This window comes from Saccopteryx bilineata, chromosome 5, assembly GCF_036850765.1.
Source record: "Saccopteryx bilineata isolate mSacBil1 chromosome 5, mSacBil1_pri_phased_curated, whole genome shotgun sequence".
Classification (NCBI taxonomy): Eukaryota; Metazoa; Chordata; class Mammalia; order Chiroptera; family Emballonuridae; genus Saccopteryx; species Saccopteryx bilineata.
In genome coordinates, this window is record NC_089494.1 from 114419938 (window position 1) to 114445766 (window position 25829).

General features: G+C 52.2%; 1 protein-coding gene and 1 long non-coding RNA gene across 2 annotated transcripts; one reads left to right on the top strand and one right to left on the bottom strand.

Annotated features, from left to right (window-relative positions):
- Nucleotides 1-335: 335 nt before the first annotated feature.
- EN1 (engrailed homeobox 1) lies at nucleotides 336-4973 on the bottom strand. The gene is made up of 2 exons (XM_066280696.1): nucleotides 4112-4973; nucleotides 336-1049 (listed from the first exon to the last, which is right to left on the bottom strand). Exons 1-2 carry the CDS (start codon nucleotides 4971-4973, stop codon nucleotides 733-735), a joined length of 1179 nt encoding a protein of 392 aa, XP_066136793.1. The 3' UTR covers nucleotides 336-732.
- Nucleotides 4586-25536, top strand: LOC136338353 (uncharacterized). Its single transcript, XR_010731951.1, has 3 exons — nucleotides 4586-4703; nucleotides 18066-18131; nucleotides 25216-25536. It is a non-coding gene; the product is annotated as an uncharacterized lncRNA (long non-coding RNA).
- The last annotated feature ends 293 nt before the right edge of the window (nucleotides 25537-25829 follow it).

Genomic DNA, 25829 nt, shown 5'->3' on the forward strand with positions numbered 1-25829 from the left:
GCCGCGCCCGTGCGCACACTCGCCGTGCGGGGATCCGGGCCCCGCGTCCGCGCCGACGCCCTTCCCAGCCCGCAAAGAGGAGGGCCGCCAGCCGCTCGTGAGCACAGTGTACACTTTATTTCAGACTACAGGTTTCTGAACATAATAAAATCTTTGGCTTGTAGCGGCGGTTCAGTCTCGCAGTCTGTGGGGTCGTATTTCTCCACAAGTCTCCAGAAAACGAAAGGGGGGCCGGACGGAGCGGCAGGAGGGCTCGGGGGCGGGGAGGGCGGACACGCGAGGGGACACACTCTCACGCACACAAAGGAAAGTCCCAGAGAAACGGGGCCGGCAACGCGGGGCGGGGGGCCCCGCAGAAGCATAACGTTCAAAGGAAAGAGGCAACGAAAACGAAACTGGGCCGGGGGCAGCGAGGCGGAGGTGGGGGAGAAAATAATTATAATAATTATAACAATATTAATAAAGGAGATTAATAAAAAGTCCAGCAAATAGAGATCGCTACACATACTCTTTTCCTTACCTGAACTTAAATATATACAAGGCCGCAGCGGCCCGGCCGGGCGGCGCTCTGCGAGCCCCGGGCCGCCCCGGGCCGGGCGGCGACGGCCCTCAGCCCCGCCAGCACCTGTCCGAGCCTCCCCGTCCGGACCGCACCGGGCGGCCTCTCCGCGCCCGCGCCCTCGGCGCCCCGCCGCGCCCGCGCCCTCGGCGCCCGGCCCCGGCCCGCGGCGGCTACTCGCTCTCGTCTTTGTCCTGGACGGTGGTGGTGGAGTGGTTGTACAGTCCCTGCGCCATGAGGTGCAGCGCCAGCCCGTTCTTGATGCCCGTGGCCTTCTTGATCTTGGCGCGCTTGTTCTGGAACCAGATCTTGATCTGGGACTCGTTGAGGCTGAGCTCCTGCGCCAGGGTCTGCCGCCGCTGCTCCGTGATGTAGCGGTTCGCCTGGAACTCCGCCTTCAGTCTCTGCAGCTGCTCGGCCGTGAACGCCGTCCGCGGCCGCTTGTCCTCCTTCTCGTTCTTCTTCTTCTTCAGCTTCCTGGTCCGCGGACCTGCAGCGGCACAGAGGGCCGGGTGGGGGTGGGGACAGAGGGCAGAGGGGAGGAGGGAGGGCAGAAGGAGCCGTGAGAATTGCAGAGCGGAGCGGGGATCGCGGCCCGCGCTTCCGGGGCGAGAGCGGAGGCTCCGTCTGCTTCGCCCCCGGTCCCCTCCCGGCCGCTAGCCCCTGCATCTATTGCCTGGCTGGTGGGGTCGCCGCATTCCCTTCTTCGGGGCCAGAGAGGCATGCAGGAAAACTGACTGAGGTTTTACGTGCAACCCACACCCCAGTTCATAACAAGAGAGCTGTGTTGACAGGCTTAAATCACAGAATCTAAGATGAAGAAGTATTTGAAGCCCCATCTTTCTCAGCTCAAAGTTGGAGGTCAGGGGCCTGCTGTCTTGAATAAAAAACCCTAAAGACTGAGGTACCGTGAAGACACTAGTGCAGAATTCACCTGGGGGAATAGCCAGCCTTTCTTTCTCCTGGAGAAGCACACCTACACCCTCGCACCTACAATAAGACCCCATTTGCTTGAGGCTGTTTACCCTAGAAAACAAGGGGGCAGGCAAGGGGCTGTGAGAGGCTTACCTAGTTCCAAAGTATTCAGCGTGTGCTCTGTCTACTTCTTCTTTTTGTATTGTTTGCCTAAAGAAGCCCTTTCTAGAGTCCAAGAGAGACACTGACCACTTCTTTCTCTGAAGGGGGAAATAAGGCCTTCACCCAGTTGCACACCTTACCCACATGGCCCTTGGCTTCTCTGCTATGAACCTTGGATGGTGCCAGCAAGAAAGAGGGCCCTCACCATTCCTCCACCCCGCTGCGCAGGCAGGGTCTCCTTTCTCTCGTTTGAACACATAAGCTGTAATTTCAGGAGTGAAAACTTCTGAATAACAAAACAAGTCAGACCTCCTTTCTCTGCCCACCCATGTCATTTGCAAAGAGACTACATCCTTCTTGCCCCCCCTTTGCGAGCAAAATAGGGTTCAGAGGAACACAGACATGGCAAAAATCTCGACAAAAATCAGTGCTTTGCCCCTAAAATGGATCTAAAAAGAGACCACAGGACACCTCCCCAGGAAGGTGAGGTCTCTCCTTTTAAGCCTAATCTGGAAAGAGAGCTACTATAGACCCAGCCTGGAGAAAGGAGGGAGAGCTAGGAGGCGGGTTAAGGAAGCACCTCTGTCCATCAGCCTCCATACCCAAGTCTTCTGGCATTTACTGCCTGGACCCTGTCTTGGTTATGGTAGATTACTGAGCCCAGTTAAGTCCCTGTCAGGCCTGTTAATCTCCAAAACTGTCTGGAAAAAAGGGTCCTCGTTGGCATGTCCAAATCTACCGACAAAGAGGTTAGCTGCAGCTGGCTCCCGGGGCAGGCCAGCGCCTGGAGTCACCAGCTGTCCTGTGACAAAAGAATCCAGGCCTGACCAACCACAGAGAGTCAAGTGGATTGAGGTTCATCTCCCTTTACTACCCAGGCAGGAAAAGGACCAGTACCCTGTCTCCCCGGTCCCTTAAGAAGGAAAGAGGCCAAGAACAAAGACAAGGCCCACTTCTGAGTAGGATGGGAGAGGACTGGGAGGCGGGCTGGGGAGGCAGAAAGGCCTTGGGTTAGATTAGTAATTAGCTAAGCAGGCAGAGATAGCCCAGGAAATGTGCACAACCCCAGAAAGACCCCACTGCGTTGTGCGTACTAGATATTGTTAGAGTAGTGTGTGTGTGTGTGTGTGTGTGTGTGTGTGCGCGCGCGCGCGTGCCTGCAAAGGCATGGACACTTGTAATAAAATCGTAGCCTCGCGGCCAGCCCGAGCCGCGCGGCCTGACAGCTCAATCACTCTATCCATCAGGCAAGTCAATCATAGCAGCTTTTCGGAGGTTCAGGGAGCCCGACGTGTCAATAACGGGGCTCGAGATGGCGAGGGCTGATAGCACGCATCGATCCGCGCTCGGCCGGCACCGCGGAGCCGTTAGACTGCAGCCGGAGTAGAGAAGCGCAAGGCTACGCTTTTGCCCTGCCTTCTGCCCGGCCCGCTGCCTGGAACCCAGTCGTAGGCCGGCGCCCCTGCCGCTCTGGTCACAGCGTCCTGAGGTCACACGGGCCCAGCGGGCCAGAGAGGCAGACAGGTCTTAACCTCCTCTCCAGGGCTTGGAGGTCTCGGCCTTGGGTTTTCCAAGCGCAAAGGATATGAGGCTTTTCCTTTTGGGCAACAGGAAAGTAAAAAACAGGCCTACGGTTAGTGGAAATCTGCTAACTGGCAGATGTTTGGTTGGAAGAAGTTAAGGAAGGAGAAGGATGTGTGAGCCGCCGCTGAAAAACTGCGCAGACTAGCTCTCTTGTCCCACCCCGCATTCTGGCCTGAACCTGACCTCTTCTCTCCGCTTCCACTGTCTGTCTGTCTGCTCCAGATAATCAGGAACCAGGGGCTCTCGGCACCCATTTATTTGGCAACCGCCTTTCCCTGAATTCTACCTACCCCGGTCAGACTCTCTTGGCTACTGGGCCTGAGGAAGAGGGACAGCGATCAGGCTTTTCTCTCTTCCTGTGCTTTCTTAACTCTATTTCTATGTAAATGAATGTTATACAGAAACTATCAAGATGGTGTTTTACGTCTATAAAAACACCACGGTGAAGATTAATCTCAGATCAAAGCCTTGTTGAATTCCGGCCTCTTCAGGACCAGGCTAGCGGGATTGCAGACCCTAATCACTAGGCCCACCTTCCCCTCTTGCTCTTTTCCTGGAACAAAAGGCAATGAATGATTGTGCCTTTCCTGGTAATAATAAAGGTAAAACACAAAGAAGACCCCACAGGCTCGACCCCACAGGTTCAAAACCGAAGGATGGAGACTCAAGCTTCCAGGGCCATGAGCTGTATGTAGCCTTCAGGGTGGTGGCCACAGAAGCCAGGAGCGCAAAACTGGGAGCACACTCGGTGTGACTGGGAGCTGAGAGGAGGAAGCAGGCGTGAGCGAAGAGAGCGCCCAGGCCGAGTTTGCTCGCCCCAGCACGGAGTCTAAGAGTTCCGGGCGTCCGCGGGGCCGGAAGGCAAGGCGCAGCCCGGGGCCGAGTACTCACCGGAGGATGGACGATCTGAGTAGCGTGTACAGTAGACCCAGGCGGGCCAAACGAGGGGCTGCTGCGAGTCAGTTTTGACCACCGGTCCGCCGTTAGCTGCGCCCATAAGCAGGATGGCTGGGTTGCCGTGCTCCGGGTACTTGGCACCCTGAGCACCCGGGCTGCCCCCGCCGCCTCCACTACCGCCGCCGCTGTCCGAAGGCTTGGCCGTTGCTGCCGCCGCTGCCGCTGCCACGGCCGCTGCAGCAGCCGCCGCCGCAGCAGCAGCTGCTGGGTTCCCAGCTTTGGACGCGCCCGCGCCTCCGGCGGCGACTGTCGGGGATCCGTCGGGTGGGCCACAGTTTGCGTCCGGGGCACATAAAAGCGATGCTGCGCCTGGAGCCCGCGTACCCAGGGAGTGGACAGAGTCTCTACCTGCGCCGGTCTGGCCTCTGTCACGCTCCGCCCGGCCTCCTCCTGCGCCTCCTCCGGCCGCCGCCGCCACTAGGAGCTGCGGCGGCGGCTGCTCCTTTTTGCAGCCGAAGTCCGGTCTCAGGATGTTGTCGATGAAAAAGTTGGTGGTGCGGTGCAGCTGGGCCGCGGGCGGCTGCTGGTGAGCAGGCGCCGCGAGATGCGGTGGCGGCAGGGGCGGGGGAGGCGGGGGGAGGTGCGGGTGGTGGGCCAGGGGCTGCAGGCAGGGCGCCGCGGGCGGCGAGGGGGGCGCGGGCTGCGGGGACACCGGCGCGCTGTCTCCATCGCTGCCGCTGCTGCCGCTGGCGCCGGGGCTGAGGCTCAGGCCGAGGCTGCCCGGGGCCGCCGCCACCGCCGCTGAGCTGAGGCCCGAGTCGCGCTGACTTTTAGGTTCCGGCTGCTGTTCTTCCATGCTCGGCCGCCCCGGCGCCCCGGCCGCCGCGCCGGCCCCCGCCCCCCCCGCCGCGCTCCCCACCCCACTTTGCCAGCGGTCCGTGGGGGTGCGCGGAGGAAGGAGGCCGGCGAAGCCTCAGCAGAGGCCCGGGGCGGGTGCAGGGGGGGAAAAAAAAGCCCAGGCGCCTGGCCTGGGTCTCTCGCTCTTATCGAGCAGATAGATCTCGTTGTCTCTACCCCTCTCTAATTTGTAGATATCCAGATATGGAGACACTTGATATTTCTCTTTTCTTTCTGCAACCAGATTAAACGATTTGTTTTAAATGGGGAGTAAGCCTCGGCCAAAAAGGGAACAAAAAACAATAAAAGAAAAAAGAAAGCAAGAAAAAAGAAGAAAGCTCCAAGAATATTTTTTTCTTAAAGGGAAAAAATAGTCTTTAAAGTCTAGCCATCTTCCCAGGCAGTTGTGAGGGGTTTGACTTCCCCGAGTGTCACGCTCAGCTGTGCCCAGAGCGCGAGGCTGGCAGCGCCTTTAATCGCCTTTGCTTTTTTTTGCAGGGAGAGCGCGTCTCCGCCAGCGCCCGGCTGCCCTTTTTTTTTTTTTTTTTTTTTTTTTTTTTCAAATCTCTGACAGCTCGGATCTTTGCACAAACTCTCTCGCTTAAAAAAAAATCACCCAGGCACACTTTTTGCCTTCAAACCGGAAGCACGTGAGTCAAGGCCGCACGTGTGCGGGGCCAATGGCTAACCAGGACTCGCGCTGACACCCAGGCCTCGCCCAATGGGAGCTCGCGGGACTTTGCGGATAAATAATCCGGGGGCGGTGGCCGCCGGCAGAGCCGGGAGACTTGGCGCGGGCCCGGCGTGTCCGGCCCGCCCTCCCCCACTCTCACCCGAGCCCCTCCCCCGCCTTCAGGCCAGGACCTAGGAAGGGGCAAAGGAGACCAAGAAGGGGTGGATTTCGGAGTGTGGGCAAATAGAGAGGCAACTCCATAAACAACTTGTTGGAGAAATGCAGGGTTATGGCTGCGTGCGCGCCGGGTTCAGGGTCAGGAGGCTGGAGCCTTTGCTTTTTTGAACCCCCATGCCTAAGGAACTCAGCCTTGTATTTTCTCATTTTTGTTTTTGTTTTTTTTTTTGTTATGAAGAGTGAAAGTTGTTACTGTCCGTGGGTGTAGTGGGGGGAGGGGTAAAACGAGGAAGATCGGAGATGTGAAATAGACCAAGAGTTGGTTACTTTAGAGAAGCAGTTTATTTTTCACAAACAGCAAACCCCAGAGGCCAGTTGCGCCTGTCTACAACTGTTTGTAGGTTTGCAGTTCATGCCAGCCGGCTGCACTGGGTGTCTTTTCCGGGGTATCTGCACCCATGTCCTTCCCTGTCCGGACCTTCAACAACCCCTGTGAGTTGTCCTGGCACCATTAAGGCAGGCCCAGAGGGCGCGAGAGAGCCGGACCGCCGGTGCAGCCGGGCTCCTGTTCCTTCCCTGGCTGCCTTAGAAGAAGCAGTCCCGGCATCAAAGAGTTAGCCTGGCCCGGCCCCTGGGCCAAGCAAGTTTAGGGTGCAGATGCGACCAAGGCTCAGGCTTTTGCGTTCAGGACAACCTCTGTTTTAAATTTTCCTGCAAAGTGAAATCAGACAAATGAAAGTACTGCACCCCAGGTGTTTGTCCTAGCCAGCTGACGATGTGGACAGCGAGTTTTCCCTGGTTGCCCAGATTTTCCTGAGATTGCCCCCGACTCCCAGGAGGCCTCTGGCGTTGGCCCCCGCGTGTTCTTCCCAAGCTTTGGGGGATTGCGGGGGCTCTCGCCTCTCCCACTCTCACGGAGATTCGTCTGCAGTCTGCTAGGTTCTTTTTCTCTGTTTTACCATCGCCCAGACTGGGGTGGGGAGAGGTACGGAGCTGGGCGTCGGCGGGGTTTGTCTGCTGAGCCGTTTGGGAGGGCCAGGGTCCGACTGTGTGCTAAAACCTGCACTGGAGGGTGACGGCTGGAAAGGCTCTTGCAACTGAGGCCTTCGCGGAGATGTTATCTTGGAGCTACCTGAGAACCTGCTCGCCCTGGTCTCCATCCTCAACTAGGACGGCGGAGAAAAAGATCTCTTTGGGGATAGTGTCTGGTGGGAGCATGCAGAATAATCCCTTGCTCAGAAAAAGTCACAGGGGTTCGGAGGTAAAGAAAACCACAAGCAGCCGAACCAGCGCAGTAGCCGAAGTTTCTCAGAGGGGTTGGTGCGGAGCGGGAGTTCGTATTGCCGACTGTTTGCGGTCAGCGCAGGGTCTTCGGTACTCGGGGCTCTGGGCTCCTGAACTTGCCCGCGCGGCGGGAGGGCAGTGAGAGCCACTTTCCGCGGCGCTGGCTCTCAGACCCGCCCTGCTCCACTCAGCCCTCCTAAGCCGCTCCCCACCCCCGCCTTTGGGTTCTCCGGGTGCTCTTCAGGCCTGCACCCGAGGGCTCCCCGAAATCTCGCGGTGCCCCCACCTATTCTCCCCGAAATGGGGGTGGGATTTTATTTATATTTAAGTTCGCAAAATTGAAATCTTTATCCCGCAAGCGAACGTGGGTACTTAATTAAATTCTAATTAGGACACTATCAATATCCTATTTAGCCGCGTAGCTTTTGTGCGCCGCGGTCCCTTTCAGCGCCGTAAATAGGGTCTCGACGCCTTATCTCGCCTGCAGGAGACGCCTCGAGAAGGGCTGCGGAAGATAATTTATAGGTTTTAATTACTCTTCATTCCGCCTGATCAGCTTGGCGTTCATCACAGGCCTGTGAATAAAACCCTGGTCAAAAGCTCTGTCACATCGCGCTGGCAAGACGCTTAATCAAAGTGAGCGGCCCTGCGCGCCGCGCCGCCCGGCCCCTCCACGTAATTTCCAGCCAGCTGATAAAGCCAGCTGAATAATGCGGCGGCCCTTTGGAGACACCATTTACAGAAATGACTTTATTGACGGCTTAACGTCGGTAATTCATTTTACCTTTCATGTAGTGGAGCCCGGATTTGTTACAGTAATGGGATGATAAATGCACCCTCGGCCCACGAGCTCCGGCTGGATTAGGAGGCGCTCTGCATGCTGGCTTGTGCCCCCCACTTCTCCCAGACCATGCCTGAGGAGGACGCTCTGCCCCAGCACTTCCCGCTCTCCACGACCCCCACCTGGGCCCACGCCCTCTCTCCGACCTGAAAATGAACATACTGTTGAGAACTCGGTGTTCACGGGCTGGTGTCCTGGCAAGCCGGAAAGTGCAGTGTGTGACTGTGGAAAGTGAGCAAACGCTGGCCAGGAGGGGTTTGCGATGGGTCTCGATGACTCGACAGAGCGCACCCAGGACTAAGCGCGGGGGTGAGGAAGTTCCATCAGGGGAATCGTGTGTACCAGTTTGAGGGTAAAGGGTGTGTGTGAAGCGATGTGTGTGAACATGTGAATACATTTGTGGCAGTCCTTCTAGCGGTTCTGTTTCTGCCGTAGGAAATCAAAGAATTTCTTCCGATTTGACAGATTTCCCAGTGGGGTGGCAGAGAGGTGGAGATATCAGCTTGGAATGGAATGGAGCCCTTTCTCGAGATGCGCTCTGTCCTGGGCAAAGGGATGGGAGTTTGGGGACACTCAGTGCTAATTTCCATTGCCCGCCAGTTCTGAGCTGTGCAGTTCCCTTCTGGTAGGAGACCCTACAGAGGCCACTGATTTAGCCATATCTCTGCAGTAAATTGATTGCTCCTCCAAGTTCTGCTTCCATACCCAACCCACATAAAAGTGAGGAATGACAATAAAGAAAATGATTTTGTTTTATTTTAAATGCCAAAAGTGGAGGGGGGGGGGAAGAAAAGAAAAAGAAAGAAAACAACCCTATGTTTTTCCCCTCATTTGGAGGCTAAAGTTGGCCCAAAGGAGTTTTCTAGATTGGGGATGGGGTGGGGTGAGCAGGACAAGAAGAGACCACAACTCCTCTGTCTCTCCCATTCTCAGACTTCCCCATTCTCTGTGGCTAACCAGGAGCTTCCACTAAGGAAAAGGTACTTAGCCGAACAGACAGGGAGAGTGTGTTTGCGTACTGGGGAGAAATTTGGGAATCAAATAGTAGGAAGACTGATGAACACTTCTCAAGGTGAAGGCTGAGAAATTGTTCCTTTGTTTCTGCTTTTTCCCAGTCTAGGAAACACCACTTACCAATTCGGAAAGTGGCTGTGGGGGGCAGATCTTGTATTTGAGTCTATTCCCTTGTGTATGTGAGAACTCCAGAGAAATAGAAGTCTGTAGAAACATCCTTTTGTGCGTTTGTGTGCATGGCAGGAGGGTAGGATGTGTAGACGTCAGTGCACACACCCAAGGCTGCCCCACCAGTTGGGCACAGAGAAACGTGTTTGCTAAGGGTTTTGATGTATGCTGCTCAGATGTATGCAGCCTGCTCCGGAAAGAGAAATCTCCCACCAGCCTGCATTTCCACAGAATTTTGGGTTTCATTTAGGCAGAGACAAATGTCATGGTTCTGCCTGCTTCCACCTCTCTTCTGAGGATGGGTGTGAGGAGAATTGTGGAAAAACCATGTAGCCTCTTCGGTCGTGTGCGCCAAGGGCCGAGAGCATGAGCGTGTTGCACACACACACACACACACACACACGGTGGTAATCGCATTTTGAGTGTAGATCAGATGGCGGTGGGGCCTCGTGGCGCGGGACATGAATGAGTTGTCCCAACACAATAGCTGCAGCCTTCCTAGGGGGACTGGGTGGCCAGCGGTTTTGTTGGGAGTGAATGCGAGGAGATCTCTACTACAAGTGCCACGGTATTATTACGAGGCGGAAGGTCAGACTATACATCGCAGGTCCCCAAAGCCTGTAGACCTTGGGAGATGTGAGGCCTCGAGCCACGTCATTATACCTGACAGTGCTTTCAATAGACTAATTCAATTAGCGCTCGAGGGTTTTGGTCTTCATTTGGAGGCTATAATAATGTAGGGGTGGCTGGGTGCAGGGGATTCGTTGGATATTGGTCAGGGATCCTAAAGCATTCCACCAGAGCTTAGAGAGGGACTGGGGGGAGGCGGTGTAGAGGACAGCTGTGGTGAGTGGGGGTACATGGAGGGCAAACCATGGAAAATAAAATGCTCTGTTGACTCTGAAATTGGGGGGTAACTTTGTAGATGGCCCAGAAGACTTGGGGGCAAGAGGGGAGGAGGCAGGGAGAATTTCTTTTATTCTGTTTGCATGAAATATACGTATAAATAAATGCCCAGGTTCCTAGAAAGCCCCCCAAAGAGCTTGCTGGTGGAGACTGCCACCCTTTGGACTGCAGCGTCCGGATTTCTGCCCCCACCATGCTGTCTTCTCGGAAGGGCTTTTTTTCCTCCTGAGAGAGGGAGTTCTCAGCACGGACCTTTTTGTTCTAGAAACAGTTTGGGTTTTTCTTTCATCCCCTCCTCCCCAATGCCCAGATAAGCTAAGAAAATCCAGTCCTTTCTCCTCTTAAATGGGGGAAACATTTCGGTGATTTCCGTAAATGGCACCTGGTAGTTAAGATTGGGAAAGGACTCCCGGCCCTGGTTTTCTTCAGGAGTCCTACAGACTGCCCGCCGCAGGTCACACGGGTGCCTGGGACGCCGGGAAGCAGACACCCGACCTGTCGCTGCTGGCCAGTTGAAGGTCCCAGCTAGGGCTGCTGGCTGGGGTCCCCGGGGAGTGAAACCCAGGGCCCCTGGGCTCGATTGCAGGAAGCGGAGCTTGCGCCTTCTCCGCATCCTTAGACCTCTCTGGGGCTGCAGCCACAGCCAGGCAGGCCCCTGGAGCTGAGAATGTCAGAGCTCACGGCTCCCAAAAGTCAGACAACCAAACACACTTTGCTAAATATTATTTGTTCACTTTTATCAAACATCCTGCTTTTTTCCTTAACACTGCATCCCACCCAAAGCACAAAACCGAAATCCTCCTCTTCATTACTCCCAACACCCCAACTCCAAACCCAGAGTAAATTCAGCATCTATGCTCAAAATTTCTTCTCTCCTTTATTTTGCTTTCAGCCCTCTCTCGCCCCCTTCTTCTTTGCACAAGGTTCCCAGAGGCAGGTGCCTTAAGGTCGCGGGGGCCCTTGCCCACCCCTGTCCCCACCTGTCCGAGCGGCGACTCCTCCGCCTGGGTCCTGCTGGAGGGAGCTGAGGTCCGCCGACTGCTCTCCGCGTGTGCGCGCCCAGGGGGACTCGTGTGGAAGCGAGTGAGGAGGGGCCCGCAGGCTGCCCGGGTTTGCTGCCTCCTTTGACTCATTTCATGCTCCTGAGGAGGTGCAGACCCAACTCCAAAGTTGGGGATTAAAAAAAAAAAAAAAAAAGAAAGAAAGAAAGAAAAAAAGACTCGAGAAAAAGAGTAAAAAAACACAACAGCAAGTCCTTTTTCAGAGGAATGCCCCTTCGTCTCCAGAACCGTGTTCTTTTGCTCCCCTTGCCCCGGAGTAACCGTCCCTCTCCCCTGGACCCCTTCGGGCAAGGGCTGTCCGGGCTCTTCCCCCACGGACCCGGGAAAAGCCAGCGGAAGCCCGGGCCCCCCGCTCTCGGCGCGCTGGCTCCGGGCCGGCGCCTTCCCCGCTCCCCCCCGCAGGCCCCGAGCACGAGCCAGGCCGCGCCCCCCGTTCAGCCGCGGAGGTTCGGCCTCCCGACTTTCCTCCAGGGGAGGTGCTGGAAAAGCCCGGGGTTCGGGCGCTGTCGCGCTGCGGGGGGCTGGCGGAGAGGCGAGGGAGGGAAAGTTGAGCCCGAAGTGGGGACAGCGGTGGGGAAAGGGCTGTCTCCTAAACCTCAGAGTGGTGAGGGTGCTAGGGTTTAGAATCCACGTTCCTTCCCCCACCCTGCCCCACCGTCTGCCTCAGAAGGGGTCGCCAGAGGGTGTGGGGTGGTCGCACTGCAAAGTCCAGGCCTTCCTGGGCCGCCTGCCTTGTCCGCCTGCTCCCGCAGAAGCTGCGCGTGGGACGGGCATGCGGCCGCGCGCGCGCGTGCGTGTTTGTAAGTGACTGTGCGAGAGGCTTCAGGTGAGTGCATACGCACGTGTGTGCCCAAGTGTACAAATACAGATTCTGTGCACTTTTTGTGTCTCTCTAATCCTCATGTGTTGCACTGTGCTCATGTGAGCAAATTATGTGTGTGTGCATAGGCTCTGCGACCGTGGACTCCCTGTACGAGTCCGTGTGTATAGTCTCCTTTCATGCATTTGTGCCGAGCTGGGAACTGGAGAACAGCTCGCTGACCCAGACTTCGGAAGTGTGATCTGTGAAATAGCAACGACCAGAGGGCTTTGGCCTCAAACTAGCTGCTCACCTCCCACCCCATCTTCACTTCTCCATCGCCGTCATTGAACTCTGCAAGCGCAGAAGGAGCAGCTGTTTGAACCTGATTTAAAACAGCCACTGGTATTCTGTTCCTACCATGACCCACTTATTCGGTCCTGAAGCCCGGCTGCAGGGGGGGGCAGCAAGTGGCAAAGTCAAAGGGAGCGCATAGACCAAAAGCCCGCTGCACAGATGAGGCAAGCTGAGACCCGGAGTGGGCAAGTGACTAGGTCAAGGTCTCACTGGTTTTAGGACTCCCCAAACTAGGCGGAAGTCTCAGGTGAGAGCACAGGGGACGGTACACCCTTCCCCAGTTGCCAACCCTATTCCAATCAGCTCTAAGGAACATTCACTTTCTTTTCTGTGTGTTGGGATGGAAGGAGCTGAGGCAAGATCTCTAGGGGTTGGGAATTCAGTGGGAGAAGAGGGGAGACTGTCCCTACATTCTGTTGGTTTCCACTCCAGTCCCTTATGGTTCCTGACCCCTCAAGTGGTTAGCAGCCTCCTGTTTGCACCCACTCGCCTTCAGAACTTTCCAGGCCTGAATGGTAGTTAGGGGTGGTCAGTGAAAGGCTGGCTGGCTTGGAGGCCCGCCTTAAAATTGTTATGCAAAGGAATCAAGTGTTTGATCATCTAGCGATCAAAGCGACAAAGCCAAATATGCGAGGAGAAGTCAATAATGGATGAGTAGATTAGGAAACCCATCTCTCTCGCAGACAATTATTACCGCCATTGAGAAAGCCCCACCTCGCCCTTATTCTCTGCCCCTCCCAATATAGAAAAGAAAAAAGTACGTGGAAGGATGGAGGCTGGGGGGGCTGATGGCAGAAGAAGGTAGCAGCCTATTGGTCGTGAATGAGTGGGTGCGTGGACGTACTTTTGAGGGCAGTAACGCCCCTAGGGGTGACCGCAGTGGGTCCGGGTGTTTTCTCCAGCCAAACTGGAGGAGCCCTGCTCTCTGTACCCAACATTCACTAGCCCCTTAAAAGTCAGAGCCTGAGGCCGCTCTGAGTGAGAAAGCTAGAATCAGGGTTTCTAGGGTCTTTTTTTCAAACCACTTAGCATCCAGCTTGAGCTCCCCACTCTGTACCCCTTCTTGTCCCCTTTCTTTCTGGAGAGGGACCCTAGACCCGCGGTTGGGATAAGGAGCAGAGTCCCAGGGGCGCAGGCAAACTCCGACCGGGTTTCCTGTGAGAAACGCGCCACCTGTCCGTTCTATCGGAGAACTGCACGTGGATGGTGCTGACGGTCCGCGAGGCTGGGGGGGAGAGGTTGTGTCTGAAGTCTTGACCTGGAGTGGGAGATGGTCCACCTCTGTCCTGACAGTTGTCGCCTGACAGGGGAGAGACAACGTGGTTCCGGGACGGGGACCTTTCTTGGGATACCATCACCTCATAAGAACCAAAGCTGAAAGGAAAAACCCATGAAGAACTGTTTGCTCTATGACTTAGAACATACCAGAGACAGTGCGACTGGCGTTGCGTTGGGTTCCTTCGTCCCCTCTGCCTGCTTGTGCCGTGTGGCCTTGGCAGGCCCCTGGTTCTTCCGGGGCCGGCTTTCTCTTTGTAAACTGAGGGAATTGGGTTAGATTGATCCCAATATAACATTGAATCTGAGTAATATGTGTAGACACCTCTGTCTTGACTTCTTTTTATTTCTAGCCCTTATTGAATCCTAGCCCTTTATATGACATTCATATCCTAATCTCTCAGACATATTTAATGCAGAACTGCTTCAATTATGGTACTGCTTCCCCAGTTGTCTGAAGATTTCATTTGACTGGGATCAGGATGTTTCCTGGATGAATTATCCTAACAAGTGCTCATTTACTTAAACTTTGAAAAAAGAATCAGACAAAACTTCGTTAGCCTTGCAGTGTGGACAGGGCTGGGGAGAGTCGGCATGATGGGGCCGGTGAGAACACTAGAGGTGCTCCTGTGGAAGGCGTGGAGGAGGGCACCCACACCTGGGTTGTGGTCAGCGTCAGGAAGGCCCGGGAGGAGGACGGGGCTGGAGAGGAGACGGGGCTGAAGGCGGGGGCGTTCCGAGTCTCCCTGAGCGGAGGCGTCCCTGGCGGGCTCTTTGACAGGTAGTGTCCTGAGAGCAAAAAAGACTGTGTTGAGATTAATGTAGGGTAGCTCAGAACTCAAGCTCCTTTCCCCTGAACTCTCCATGAAACCAATAAAGCACAGAAACCGAGGGTCGGGAAGAGAGGGCAGTATTTTGCTCGTTACCCGGAGATCGAGTAACTTCCATTGCGAGTTGGAGGTTTGCGCAACTCCAGAGAAGCCCGGTTCCGCGCAGATATTTTCCGAAAGGCCTGGCTCTCCGTCGTGGGACAGGCCGACCCAACTTAGGCGTGCCGGTTGGGGAGCCCCGGACCCGATGGTCGGACCAGCCGGCGCTTGGCTGAGCAGCAGTCAGGCCCGTTCTGCGGGCCCTTACTTCTGAGTGGCGGTGCAGGGCTGGATCCTGCGCCTGCAGGGCCCGGGCGGAGGACGTCCCCTCCCCTGGGAATTGAAACTGGGGACGCCTGGAAAAACTGTCACTTTGAATCCAAGACCCTTTGCTTTTGGAGTGGAGGAGGTTTTCTTGGCTTTCTATCTTTGCCTTCAGGAATTGTTCTGAGACCACCTGCTTCACGGAGTTGGTGAATTTCAGGACCTTGACAATCTGTGTACATTCAGGGCCGTGTTCGCATTAGAGATGGAAAATCGAGGTTCGGGAGGTTTGCTTGCTTGTCCTTGTGAGAGGCAACGGAACCGAAATCTGAGAGGTCAGTTGGTGGCCTCGCTCTGATGTCTGGGCTGTCTGTGTGGCTCTTAATTTTTCGCCAGTACCCACGAGGTCTAGTCCTACTCGTGGCCTGTGGGGGTTTGATGGTACCGGTTCTGGGTGCCATGGAATCACACCCTTTGTGACATGGACTCTTCCCCAGCCTCTGAGACAGACCAGTGGACTTTTGAGTTTAGCGCTGTGGGATCTCGCAGCAGCCTTGGGGCCAGCTGCCCTCCACTACACCAGGTTAGCCTGGGGCATGGGAGGGAGTTTCAGGCCTCGTGCTAGGGGTGCACGTTGGGGCCCACAGTGAGCTGTAGGCTAAAGCGGGGTGGCAGCATGACACTGTCAGCCAGTGGGACTGAGGAGCAACAGGGACCCTGTGTCCATCCTGCTGCCTGCCTGGACCCTCCCAGGCGGCCAGGGAGCCCAGATATCAGGAATCAAGATCAAGGTGCCAGAGACAAATAAGGTTCCAAAAGTTGACAACAGAGGAACCATCCCGAGCCAGCCTCAAAATCTTCAGTTCCAACCCAGGATGCCAGCTCCAACTTGCGCAGCTCAGACCAATCTCAGTGATGAAACTGACAGAGGAAAACAAACGGATTCATTGTAAACATTTCTCACATTTCTTTGGGATGTAATGGGTCTGCCATAGGAAGAGTTAGGAAGAAAAAGAGACTGGGGGAAAGATAGACGGAGGAAGAGGGATAGAGGTAGAAAAGGAAGGAGAAAGGGCTGGAGAGAGAGAGAGAGAGAGAGAGAGAGAGAGAAAGATTGGCAAGGAGTCCCTTGCCTCCGAAAGTTGAGGAGAGGATGGAGAGGAGTAGATAGATACCCAGTGTATGTGGGTATTAAGTGAAAGTTGAGGAGAGGATGGAGAGGAGTAGATAGATACCCAGTGTATGTGGGTATTAAGTGAAAGTTGAGGAGAGGATGGAGAGGAGTAGATAGATACCCAGTGTATGTGGGTATTAAGTGAAAGTTGAGGAGAGGATGGAGAGGAGTAGATAGATACCCAGTGTATGTGGGTATTAAGTGAAAGTTGAGGAGAGGATGGAGAGGAGTAGATAGATACCCAGTGTATGTGGGTATTAAGTGAAAGTTGAGGAGAGGATGGAGAGGAGTAGATAGATACCCAGGGTATGTGGGTATTAAGTGAAAGTTGAGGAGAGGATGGAGAGGAGTACATAGATACCCAGTGTATGTGGGTATTAAGTGCTTGGTCTGGGCGAGGCTCTGAACCCTTGACCTCTTCCTCTGGTTTAGATCTTTTAATCTTTATAATAGCCAATTGAGGAATATAATATAATCCTCTCCAGTTTATAAAGAAGGAAACTGAGGCATGGAAAGTCTTAAACTAGCCTAAGACCATGTCCTCAGCAAGATGGAAATGAAGACCCCAGTCGGTTCCTAGCTCTGGAGGTGCCAGACAGGGACCGGTAGGCTCAGGGGACTATCGAAGTCCCCTCGAAGGTCCCAGGGAGGACTGGGGTTATAATTTACCCCGCGCGGACGCTAGGCTTCCTGTTCCCAGTTGCCCAAGCTGGGCTGCGTTCTCTCAGTGGCTTCAGGGTCCAGGGTCCATCTGGAGAGCCCTGCGCCCCTGCCTTCTTGGCTGGCTCTGGGTGTGGCAAGGAGAGCACCGCGTTTGGCAGTGTTTGGTTCTAGATGTGACTGGCGTGTCAAAACCTTGGCTCTCTGGAAGAGATGGCCCTGGGTTTCCGGTGCCTAGAAGGACGCACTTGAGCGCAGCTCCGTGGCCTAGGCCGTACCTTGCTGGTGTCATCCTTGTTCCTTTTTTGAGCTTCCAAGATCAGTGAACAAGGAAGAGGCCATCATCGGATGGATTCTGCCTGGGTAGGCTGCGCCTGCCCACGGCGGAGGCACAAAACCTGATCTGGTCAATTCCCAGTCCCGTGCGCCTCTGCGGGGAGGAATCCTTGCGCCCAGGTCTCCGCGCAGAGTGGCTGACTTCCGCCGGTGCCAGGGTGACAGCCAAGACCCAGGCTTTTCCAGACGTGCTTCTGGGCCGCAGGTGAGCTCCCCGACGGGGATGTGCAGGGAGCTTCAGTCCCGCAGAGACAACAAATTCCCGGGCTTCTACAGATATGCACCTCAACTGTCAGGGCGCGGTGATGGGGCTCCTGGTCTCTTGAGACCTGCGTCAGAACTCCGAGGTGTAGCGTTTCCCAACGGTGCTGGGGCAACCGCCCAGGAGATCGCTCCACAATGAGGTCCCGTGAGTGCATTGGTCACCACACACGCCGGGGATGCTAGTGGAGATAGAGAAGAAAGGACTGGAAGCCGCTTGTCCAAGAGAAGAGAGGCTTAAGACCAGCATTGCCAGGAGGCTGAGTTCTCCCTTTCCCTATTTTGACCCCAGGTCACCTGCAGGCCAGTAAGAAACTCCACTGGCCCCCAAATCTGCAACCAGAGCTGCGCAGAGGGTTGGTTCCACCCCACCCAGGCCCAGTGAAAGGTCTTTTGGGCTGAGAGAAAGGAGGCATTCACAGCTGCTTTAGGAAAGCGCCGGCATGCGGTGAGGGCTGGCTTTGCGGAGGGGGGGTGGTGGTGGCGTCTCCAGCTAACCGCCTGAGATTGCAGTTCTCCCTTTCCCTGCCTTCCTCTTCCGGCCGAGGCTTCCTCCCTCTTCGTACTCTTCCTGAAGCCTTCTCCTTTAAACAGGGGAGCAGAACAGAGGCCTTGCAGTGAGAAGGCCTTTGATTCTGAGGTAGGACCCATGGCTTCACAAAGCCCTCCAAGAGCCTCAGGGTGAGGGAGAAACCCCTGCTGCCAGCAGGGGGCAGTGCCTCTGGCCTGCACCACTCCACTAAGTTCATGGATCTAATTAGGACTTGTCAAGTGCTAAAACCTTCCTATCAGAAGCTGCCTTAGGTTTGGGACTCACAACCCTGGGGTTTTATAGGTAACTTTAATGGAGTGCTTGGAAAAAAGACAAGATGTCAGCAATTCTGACTGAATGTGAACTAGAACTTGACACTGGCTTTTTTTTTTTTTTTAAGGTGTGTGGACCTAGAGGCAAAATATATCAAAGCAGAGATCCTCCTCCCCATTCTTGGATGTTACAGGTACTTGCTAGTGGGGCTCTGAGGGTTGGGGTGCAGAATTTGCAAGGAATGGAAGAAGTTATCTTGGCTGAGTCACCAGAGAATTGAAAGCCAAGAGGCTGTGCTGCCCTCTCTTCTCCATCAACCTTTAGCATTTATCTCTTTCCCCGTCAGTCTCCCAGCTATCAAGTGTGGACTCAACAGGAATGTTGCAAGGAAAATATAATTAAATGGCAGCACAATGTTTTGAAAATATTAAGTGTCATGTAAATGCCTAATGCTAATAATAATCTTGATGGTGATAATTATGTGCCAGGAAGCATATCTCCGACAGCCCAGCACTGAACCTGAATGTGCTAGTCTCCGAGATCCTGGGGAACACCCATCCTTTCTGCTGCTGAGCCCCAGATGTGAACAGTCAAATGTAAGAGGGAGCTCCAAGTCATGCCTCTCCATACCCTTACCTACCCTTGTCACCAGGAGGCAGACCAAGTTTAATCCTGGCTGGGAGTTTTTAAGTCACTTCACTCTCTGACACTTGAACCCCTCACCTGTAAAGTGGGAAATTTGCAATTTCCGGAGTGTGTCCATCTCTGCACATTGGATTGTGTTTCCTCCTAGGTTCTGACAAGCTCCAGGATCCTCTCATGTCAAGGTCCATTTCTTTAAAAAGAGGCACTCTTAGGGAACACATACCCCTTGCTCTACTCTTTCTCTGAGCTCTTGATGGGAGGATGGGAAGAGCTAGGAGTCTAGGACATTCCCTTTAACATTCTTCGACTTTGATTAACACCAGGCCTTCCCCAGGACTTAGTGCTTCCTTATAAGGCAGTTTCATCACCCGGGATCCATCACCCCCACCAAACCTCACCCCCATCCTCTTTCCTCCAAAGCCTCCCCAACGCTGCTGGAATGGAGAGTTGGGCTAACATGTGCCAAAACCAGTGGAGGCTCCAAAGGCAGGAAATTACAGTGACTCACGATTGAGGCTTTTGGGAATTTCCACCCCAGAAATTGCTGGGCCTTTTAGAGATTTTGTAGAGTCACCTAGATACTTTACTGACACCTCTCACTCTTGGATTTGCCCTAATTCCATTTCATAGTGACATGGAGAGTAGTTACAAATTTAGGTCCTTCCTGCTGCCTTTTCTTGTCATCCTTGAGTTGGATCAAGATTCAGCTTTTACTGCTGCGTGAGAACATACCTTGTCTCATTTGGGAAGAGAATAGCTGACTTTTTTTTTTTAGTGCTCACAGGAAGAAATTCTTGTCTTCATTAAGCTTACAAAACAAAATTCTAATGTAAACAAACAAAATTCTTTGTTTTGTTTACATTAGGCTTCAGTAACTCAAAAACACCTTACTTTTAAAAGTAAAACTTTTTACATATTATTTAGATGGAAGTGGTCTTTTTTTTGTGTGTGTATTTTTCCAAAGTGAGAAGTGAGGAGGCAGTCAGATGGACTCCTTGTGTGCCCTGCCGGGATCCACCTGGCATGCCCACCACGGGGCGATGCTCTGCCCATCTGAGGCGTTGCTCCCTTGCAACAGGAGCCATTCTAGCACCTGTGGTGGAGGCCTTGTAGCCATCCTCAGCGCCCCGGCCACCTTTGCTCCAATGGAGCCTTGGCTGCAGGAGGGGAAGAGAGAGATAGAAAGAAAGGGGAGGGGGAAGGATGGAGAAGCAGATGGGTGCTCTCCTGTGTGCCTGGACCAGGGATCAAACCCAGGACTTCCACATGCTGGGCCAACGCTCTACTGCTGAGCCAACCGGCCAAGGTCTCAGGTAATTTATTTTTTAAGTCACCCAAATATGAATATTATTAACATTGCCAATGTTAAATTTGGGGTCTAGGCCACATGAGATTTCACAGTAAAACTTTGAGGAGGTTTTTAAGGGTCAAACACTGACAACACACATGCTCACACATACAACACACACGCACAGTTAAAAGGAACTCTGGAGTTTTCCACTTTGTTCTTTCCTGTGTAAATATAGGCTCTGCTTTTAATTTCTTTATAATGAGAAGCTTGGGTGCCACAGTGCCCAGCTTCCACATCTGCTTTCTAGTTGGGAAACAGAGACGTGTATGACACAGGCAAACTCGCACACCACTTAGTGGCAGGCAGAGACTGCCCACTCTTATGGTGCCCTTTCTGCCACACCATTCTGCATGCTGCTACTTGGCGTAAGGAGGGAAATCCATATGCACAATCCTCAGTTTCCAAATGTGACCCTCGTTGTCTACAAATATTGCAGTTCAAAAATAGGATTTGCCCACTGAGACATCACCACCTCACAAGCAGTCTCGAAGGCACATAGTCAGTTCCCATGCCAGGTTGGATATACAGTCACACCTCCTGGACAGTGGAATGGGGAATAGGGATGTCCCCTCTCCTCTTGGCTTATTTTCTGGGTCGAGGCTACACCCCATAGTCACTGCATGTGAAAAAGAAAGTGGAGATTACTTTTTAACACTTTGATGTTTTTTTAGTCATTGTTTTTTAATTCAGTTCCACCCAACATTACTGCTGCATCATGAAGAATTTGTTTCCAAATCAGATAAGTCACCAAGTGAGACACACTTGACATTGCAGATAAGTTTGTGACAACAGGTGTTCACTCGGCTATTTTGATTTCATGAAGATATTGTTCACCAGAATACATTCCCTTCTTCAGAATTTCATAGCAAAACTTTCTTTTTAAAAAATTTTTGGCATTTTGGTTTCTTTTGGTTGGTGGTGAAGAGTGTGGGGTGAGGTTGAGGAAGGAGATTAGGGCCAGGCTTTGGGTGCCAGGGCGGGGAGCGCGGTCATGCAGAGGGGCTCAGGGCTCAGAGCTCAGGCTGGCCCCTCTGCCCTGACAGGGTAGCTCACAAACTTCATTTGGTGTTCTTCCAGGCACCATGCTCAGCATTCCCTGTCTTTATTTGGCATCTGTGATTCTACACTGGCTGCTATGTTTGTCATGGGCTGTGGGTGCCCATACATCTTGCTGAAGAATTTTGGTTAATTCTTTTTAAAAACACTGATCTGAGCAGGCTGTTCAAGAAAGAAGGCTCCTGTTTTGATGTGGCAAGCCCCTTTCCTTCTCTGTGGGCTGTGGACACAATGCCAGACTTTGAAAAACAGTTTCTCCAGAAATTCATATGTTTCCATACTGTGGGCTGTTTGGCGCTGGGAGCTGAAATGTTCAGCATTTCCTCCAGATAATAGCATGTTATTAGGTTCCACAGCCAAGTAGCCTGGGAGACAAGGTTCACCCCGCCCCCACTCTCCACAGGAGTCCATAGAGTAGAATGGGTCAAAGCCTGTAGCAACCACCAAACTGAAATCCTCCCAAAGGTAGTAGGGGGTGGGGAGCACATGGAGACAGTCCCACTTCTGTCCAGTGGAAACTGCTCCTGCCCATGTAGAGGGGACAGCCCAGCCCCATGTGCAGGACCAGGGTGGTGGGGCAATGAGAGCACCAGACTGGGAGAGCCTGGGCTTCCTCTGGCACCTCTTGGGGAAGCTACTTTGATGAGCTACAAATTAGGCTGTCCTGAGCATTCTCAGTGAGGAGTCAGGGAGGCTCACGGAGTGGGAAGGTGGAGGAGGTACCACGTTGTAAACTTTCTTCCTAAGGACAGGCCTTTGGTAGGCCAGAGAAGCTCTTCCTCCCTCTGGGTGTGTACCCTTTCACATGGAGGTCCACATCCTGGCACCAACTCAGATCCCATCTCTGGTTAGTGAATTCAGTGCTATCTGATCAGTTATCCTTGCACTTGGGATAAATTCACCTCAGTCTGTAAACTGCTTCTCAGAGCTGCCACATGTGACTTTGTCTCAGCTCTGCCTGGGAAGGTGCCACTGTCCACGTGGCCACCCAGTACAGGTATTTGAAATGTGGCTGGGCTGTCAGTGCAAAACACACACCAGGCCCTGTCTGGTTGGCTCAGTGGTAGAGTGTCAGCCTGGTGTGTGGATGTCCCGGGTTCGATTCCCGACCAGGGCACACAGGAGAAGCACCCATCTCCTTCTCCACCTCTCCCCCTCCTCTCTCTCTATCTCTCTCTTCCCCTCCTGCAACCAAGGCTCCATTGGAGCAAGGTTGGCCCGGACACTGAGGATGGCTCTGTGGCCTCTGCCTCAGGCGCTAGAATGGCTCCAGTTGCAACAAAGCAACGCCCCAGATGGGCAGAGCATTGCCCCTGGTGGGCATGCCGGGTGAATCCTGGTTGGACACATGGGGGAGTCTGTCTCTCTGCCTCCCCACTTCTCACTTCAGGAAAACAACAACAACAACACACACATACACACCAAATTTCAAAGACTTAGCACAACAAAAAGAATGTGAAATATCTCATCAACATTTGTATGTGGATTGCATGTTGACATAATAATATTTTGAATATGTTGGGTTAAGTAAAATATATTATTAAAATACATTTCATCAGTTTCTTTTCTTTTAACATGGTTATTAAAACATTTGAAGTTACATAGCTAGAATTTGGGCTCACATTATTTTTCTATCAGATACCACTGATCTAGGTAATCCCTTCCCTCTGAAACTATTTTGAGGACTTGCTCATTAGTTTCCTTCTCTTGTTAATCACATGCATGAAGCCAGTTCAGGGCTTTAGAAAAATTCCCTTTCTGCTAAATAGGAACTGGAGCAGAGAAAATGCTGGGAGTCCTAGTTAACATCTTTCCAAATACTGGCTTCTGGCGACATTGTGTGGCCATTCCTTGGTACTGCACCATCCACAGGTCCCCTGGTGCTACTCATCACTTGCTGTAGTTACCACAGTGGATGGGCCAATATATCAAAAGTCCTAAATGTACAGAAGAATGTCTTTTCCTGATAATATCTTCTCTTATTCCTCCTGATTTTTAAATTTAAAATTATAATACTTTGATAAACACCTATAAACTGCCCCCCAAACTAGAACATCAGTGCTGGCTTGCTTCTACATGTTCATTCCTCCCCCATCTCATTCTCCTGCCTCTACCCAGAATAATCACTATCCTAAATTCTGTGTTTATTTCTTTGCTTTCAAAAATACTGTCAACATTATATATTGTTTAATTTTACTTGTGTTTGTGTTTTAAAAAATGATTTTATATGGGACTTGTTTTTTTCACTTGCTATTACTTTTCTAAGATTTGTGCACGAGAATGTGGCCACATGTTCAACCTGACAAGCTCAGGGGAGGCCTTCATGGTGGCCTTGCAAACTCAGAGACCTAAAGTAACCACACAGGATGGTCTGAAATTAAAACTTTATAAATAAAAGCAATTCATAGTGGGGAGTCATGTCCTAGGAGGGTATTTTCTCTAACAAAGGTCAACGCTTACCTTAATCAAGCCTGTCTGTTGTCTTGCATCTACAATAATGAACCTGAAAACATGCCTTTGAAATGTAAAGGTCATCTTCTTTTACTGCCCTCTCAGGCCAGGCATCCCACCAGAATAAAACCAACAAACCTCTTCATTGTTGTTATTATCATGTTAATTGTTAACTGTTACTTGTTATGCCTGCTTATGTAAAAGAAGTTTCAGTGTATACTTTTTGTCCAATCCCAGAGACTCTCCCCGCTTTGCTTTCTCCCACCTCCCCAATGTATCACCAGTCCATTTCATGGACCCCCTTACGTCGTTGCCTTTGATTCTAATGTACAAAATAAGTGGTAGAACCTCCATTTTCTGGAGCATTTTCTCAATTCATTGAGACGTTGCTTCCTAGAAGTTGCCAACCATTTGGCTCAAATAAACACATAAAAATTCTTACAGGTTTAGAAGTTTTTTACATTGATAGATTCAGCCATGCTTCATGTAACTGGACTTGAGTCATATCCACAATGGTGTAAGATTTCATTATTGTAATATGCTTCAATTTATGTATTCATCCTCCTGTCAATGAACATTCGGGTTGTTTCTAGTTCTTTGTTTCTGTGAGCAGTCTCATTTGTATCTCTTGGTCTACACATGTAAAAATGTCTCCAGAAGACAATGAAAAGATTGGAGGTTGCTAGGAGCTTGTGTGGGGGGGTATGAATAGAGGAAACCAAAAGGAATTTTTAGGGTGTGGAAAACTATTCTTGAATAGGTGATGGAACTATTATTAGTTTATTACCAAAAGTGTGAGTCTTTGAGGATTATGCATTTGCCAAATACCACAGAACTTTACAACACAAAGAGTGAACCTTAATATCTATGTGTTGGGCAGATAAAATATATTACGTTCACTTTGTTAAAGATGGTGCTGCCCACATGGAAGCCCGTTGCCCAGGTGATATGAATGTGTGTTGGGGGTGGGCTGTGGGCAGGCAGGATCCTTGTAGCCTGGGGCTTGGTTTTAGGACTAAGCTTTTCCCACCCTTTTTGATGTGGGGTGGTGCAATCCCATCATGCCTCAGATAAGTGACTTTTATTAGAGACTTCCCCTATTTTGTATATTGGATTAAAGGTTTTGAATCTATTCAATACACTATGAAATGGGGACAGACTGGGAGCTTGCTCTCTCTTGGTTCCTGAGATTAGCATTAGAGGAGAGAGCAGAGAGGAGAGTAGAGAGAGGCCACATGGGGGAGGCCAGGAGAAGCATCCAAGATGACGGAGTGCTGAAGGAGAAGTCAGTTAGTGCAGAGTTTGTGCAGGGAGAAGGAAGGAGATGGGGAACAGAGGTGAATAAGGCTGGTGAGCTAGAAACCTTTGATTCTAGGAAACTCAGATAAGTCAGTAGCTTTGTGAGCACTGAATTAGTGGGTTTTGGAGCCCAGTGTGTGTTTTTACTTGCCTGCTGGGTGCAAGCTAGGATTAAAGAGAATGGCCCACTAGTTCGTGGCTCTGTTGTTTCATTACCATTTGTCCAAATCCAATGAGAACCTGCATGGGCCGGGTGGCTGTGATGGTGGCCGTGGACACTGGCTTTACACTATGAAATCTGAAAGATCATTTAGGAAGTTGGGGATCCTATGAAGGAACGCAGACTGTGACTGCATTACAAATAGATGAAACAGCCCCACTGACAGGGGTAGGGGAAAGGTGCAACTCTGGAAACCAATCAAACTAACAGCACAGGAGCACTGCACTCTGGTTAATAACATTGTTTCCCATGCAGACATCATCAATAATGCTGATACTGCTCCACGTTGTAAGATGGTCAGCAATGGGGAAAGGTCATGTGAGGAACCCAGACCCGGGAACTTTGGCTAGAGCCGCCCACAACCACGTGCGCCAAAAGAAACTTCCTAGGAGCCCTTTGGAAAAGAGCGACCATCTTCCAGTCAGTGAGATTTCACCACGTCATATTAGCTCAACCATCCTAGAGACCCTTTAAATATCCCCCACACAGGTCACCCTATGTGACTTCCCTGGCCTCTGTCCCCGGGTCCAGGGAACATCATCTGGTGGAATGTGCTGTACTCAATAAAGCTTTTGCTTATCCACACTTCGTGGCTACACCCCTTCCTTCTTCCTCGGTGGGGAAAAGTACCTTACACACGTGTACAGTGAAACAGGTAAGGAAATGGCTGGCAGATAGTGAGAGCCAGGTTTCTCACTGTTGGAGTGGGAATTTACAGGTGATCAAAGGGAGGAAACTAGAATGATTCATGTAATAATGGATTAGAGTTGGAGACATCAGCATGAATTTATTTTAGCTTAATATGAAAAAATATGGTTTAAGTATAGAATTATTTATGTGTGTATACATACAGACTGGTATATGTACCT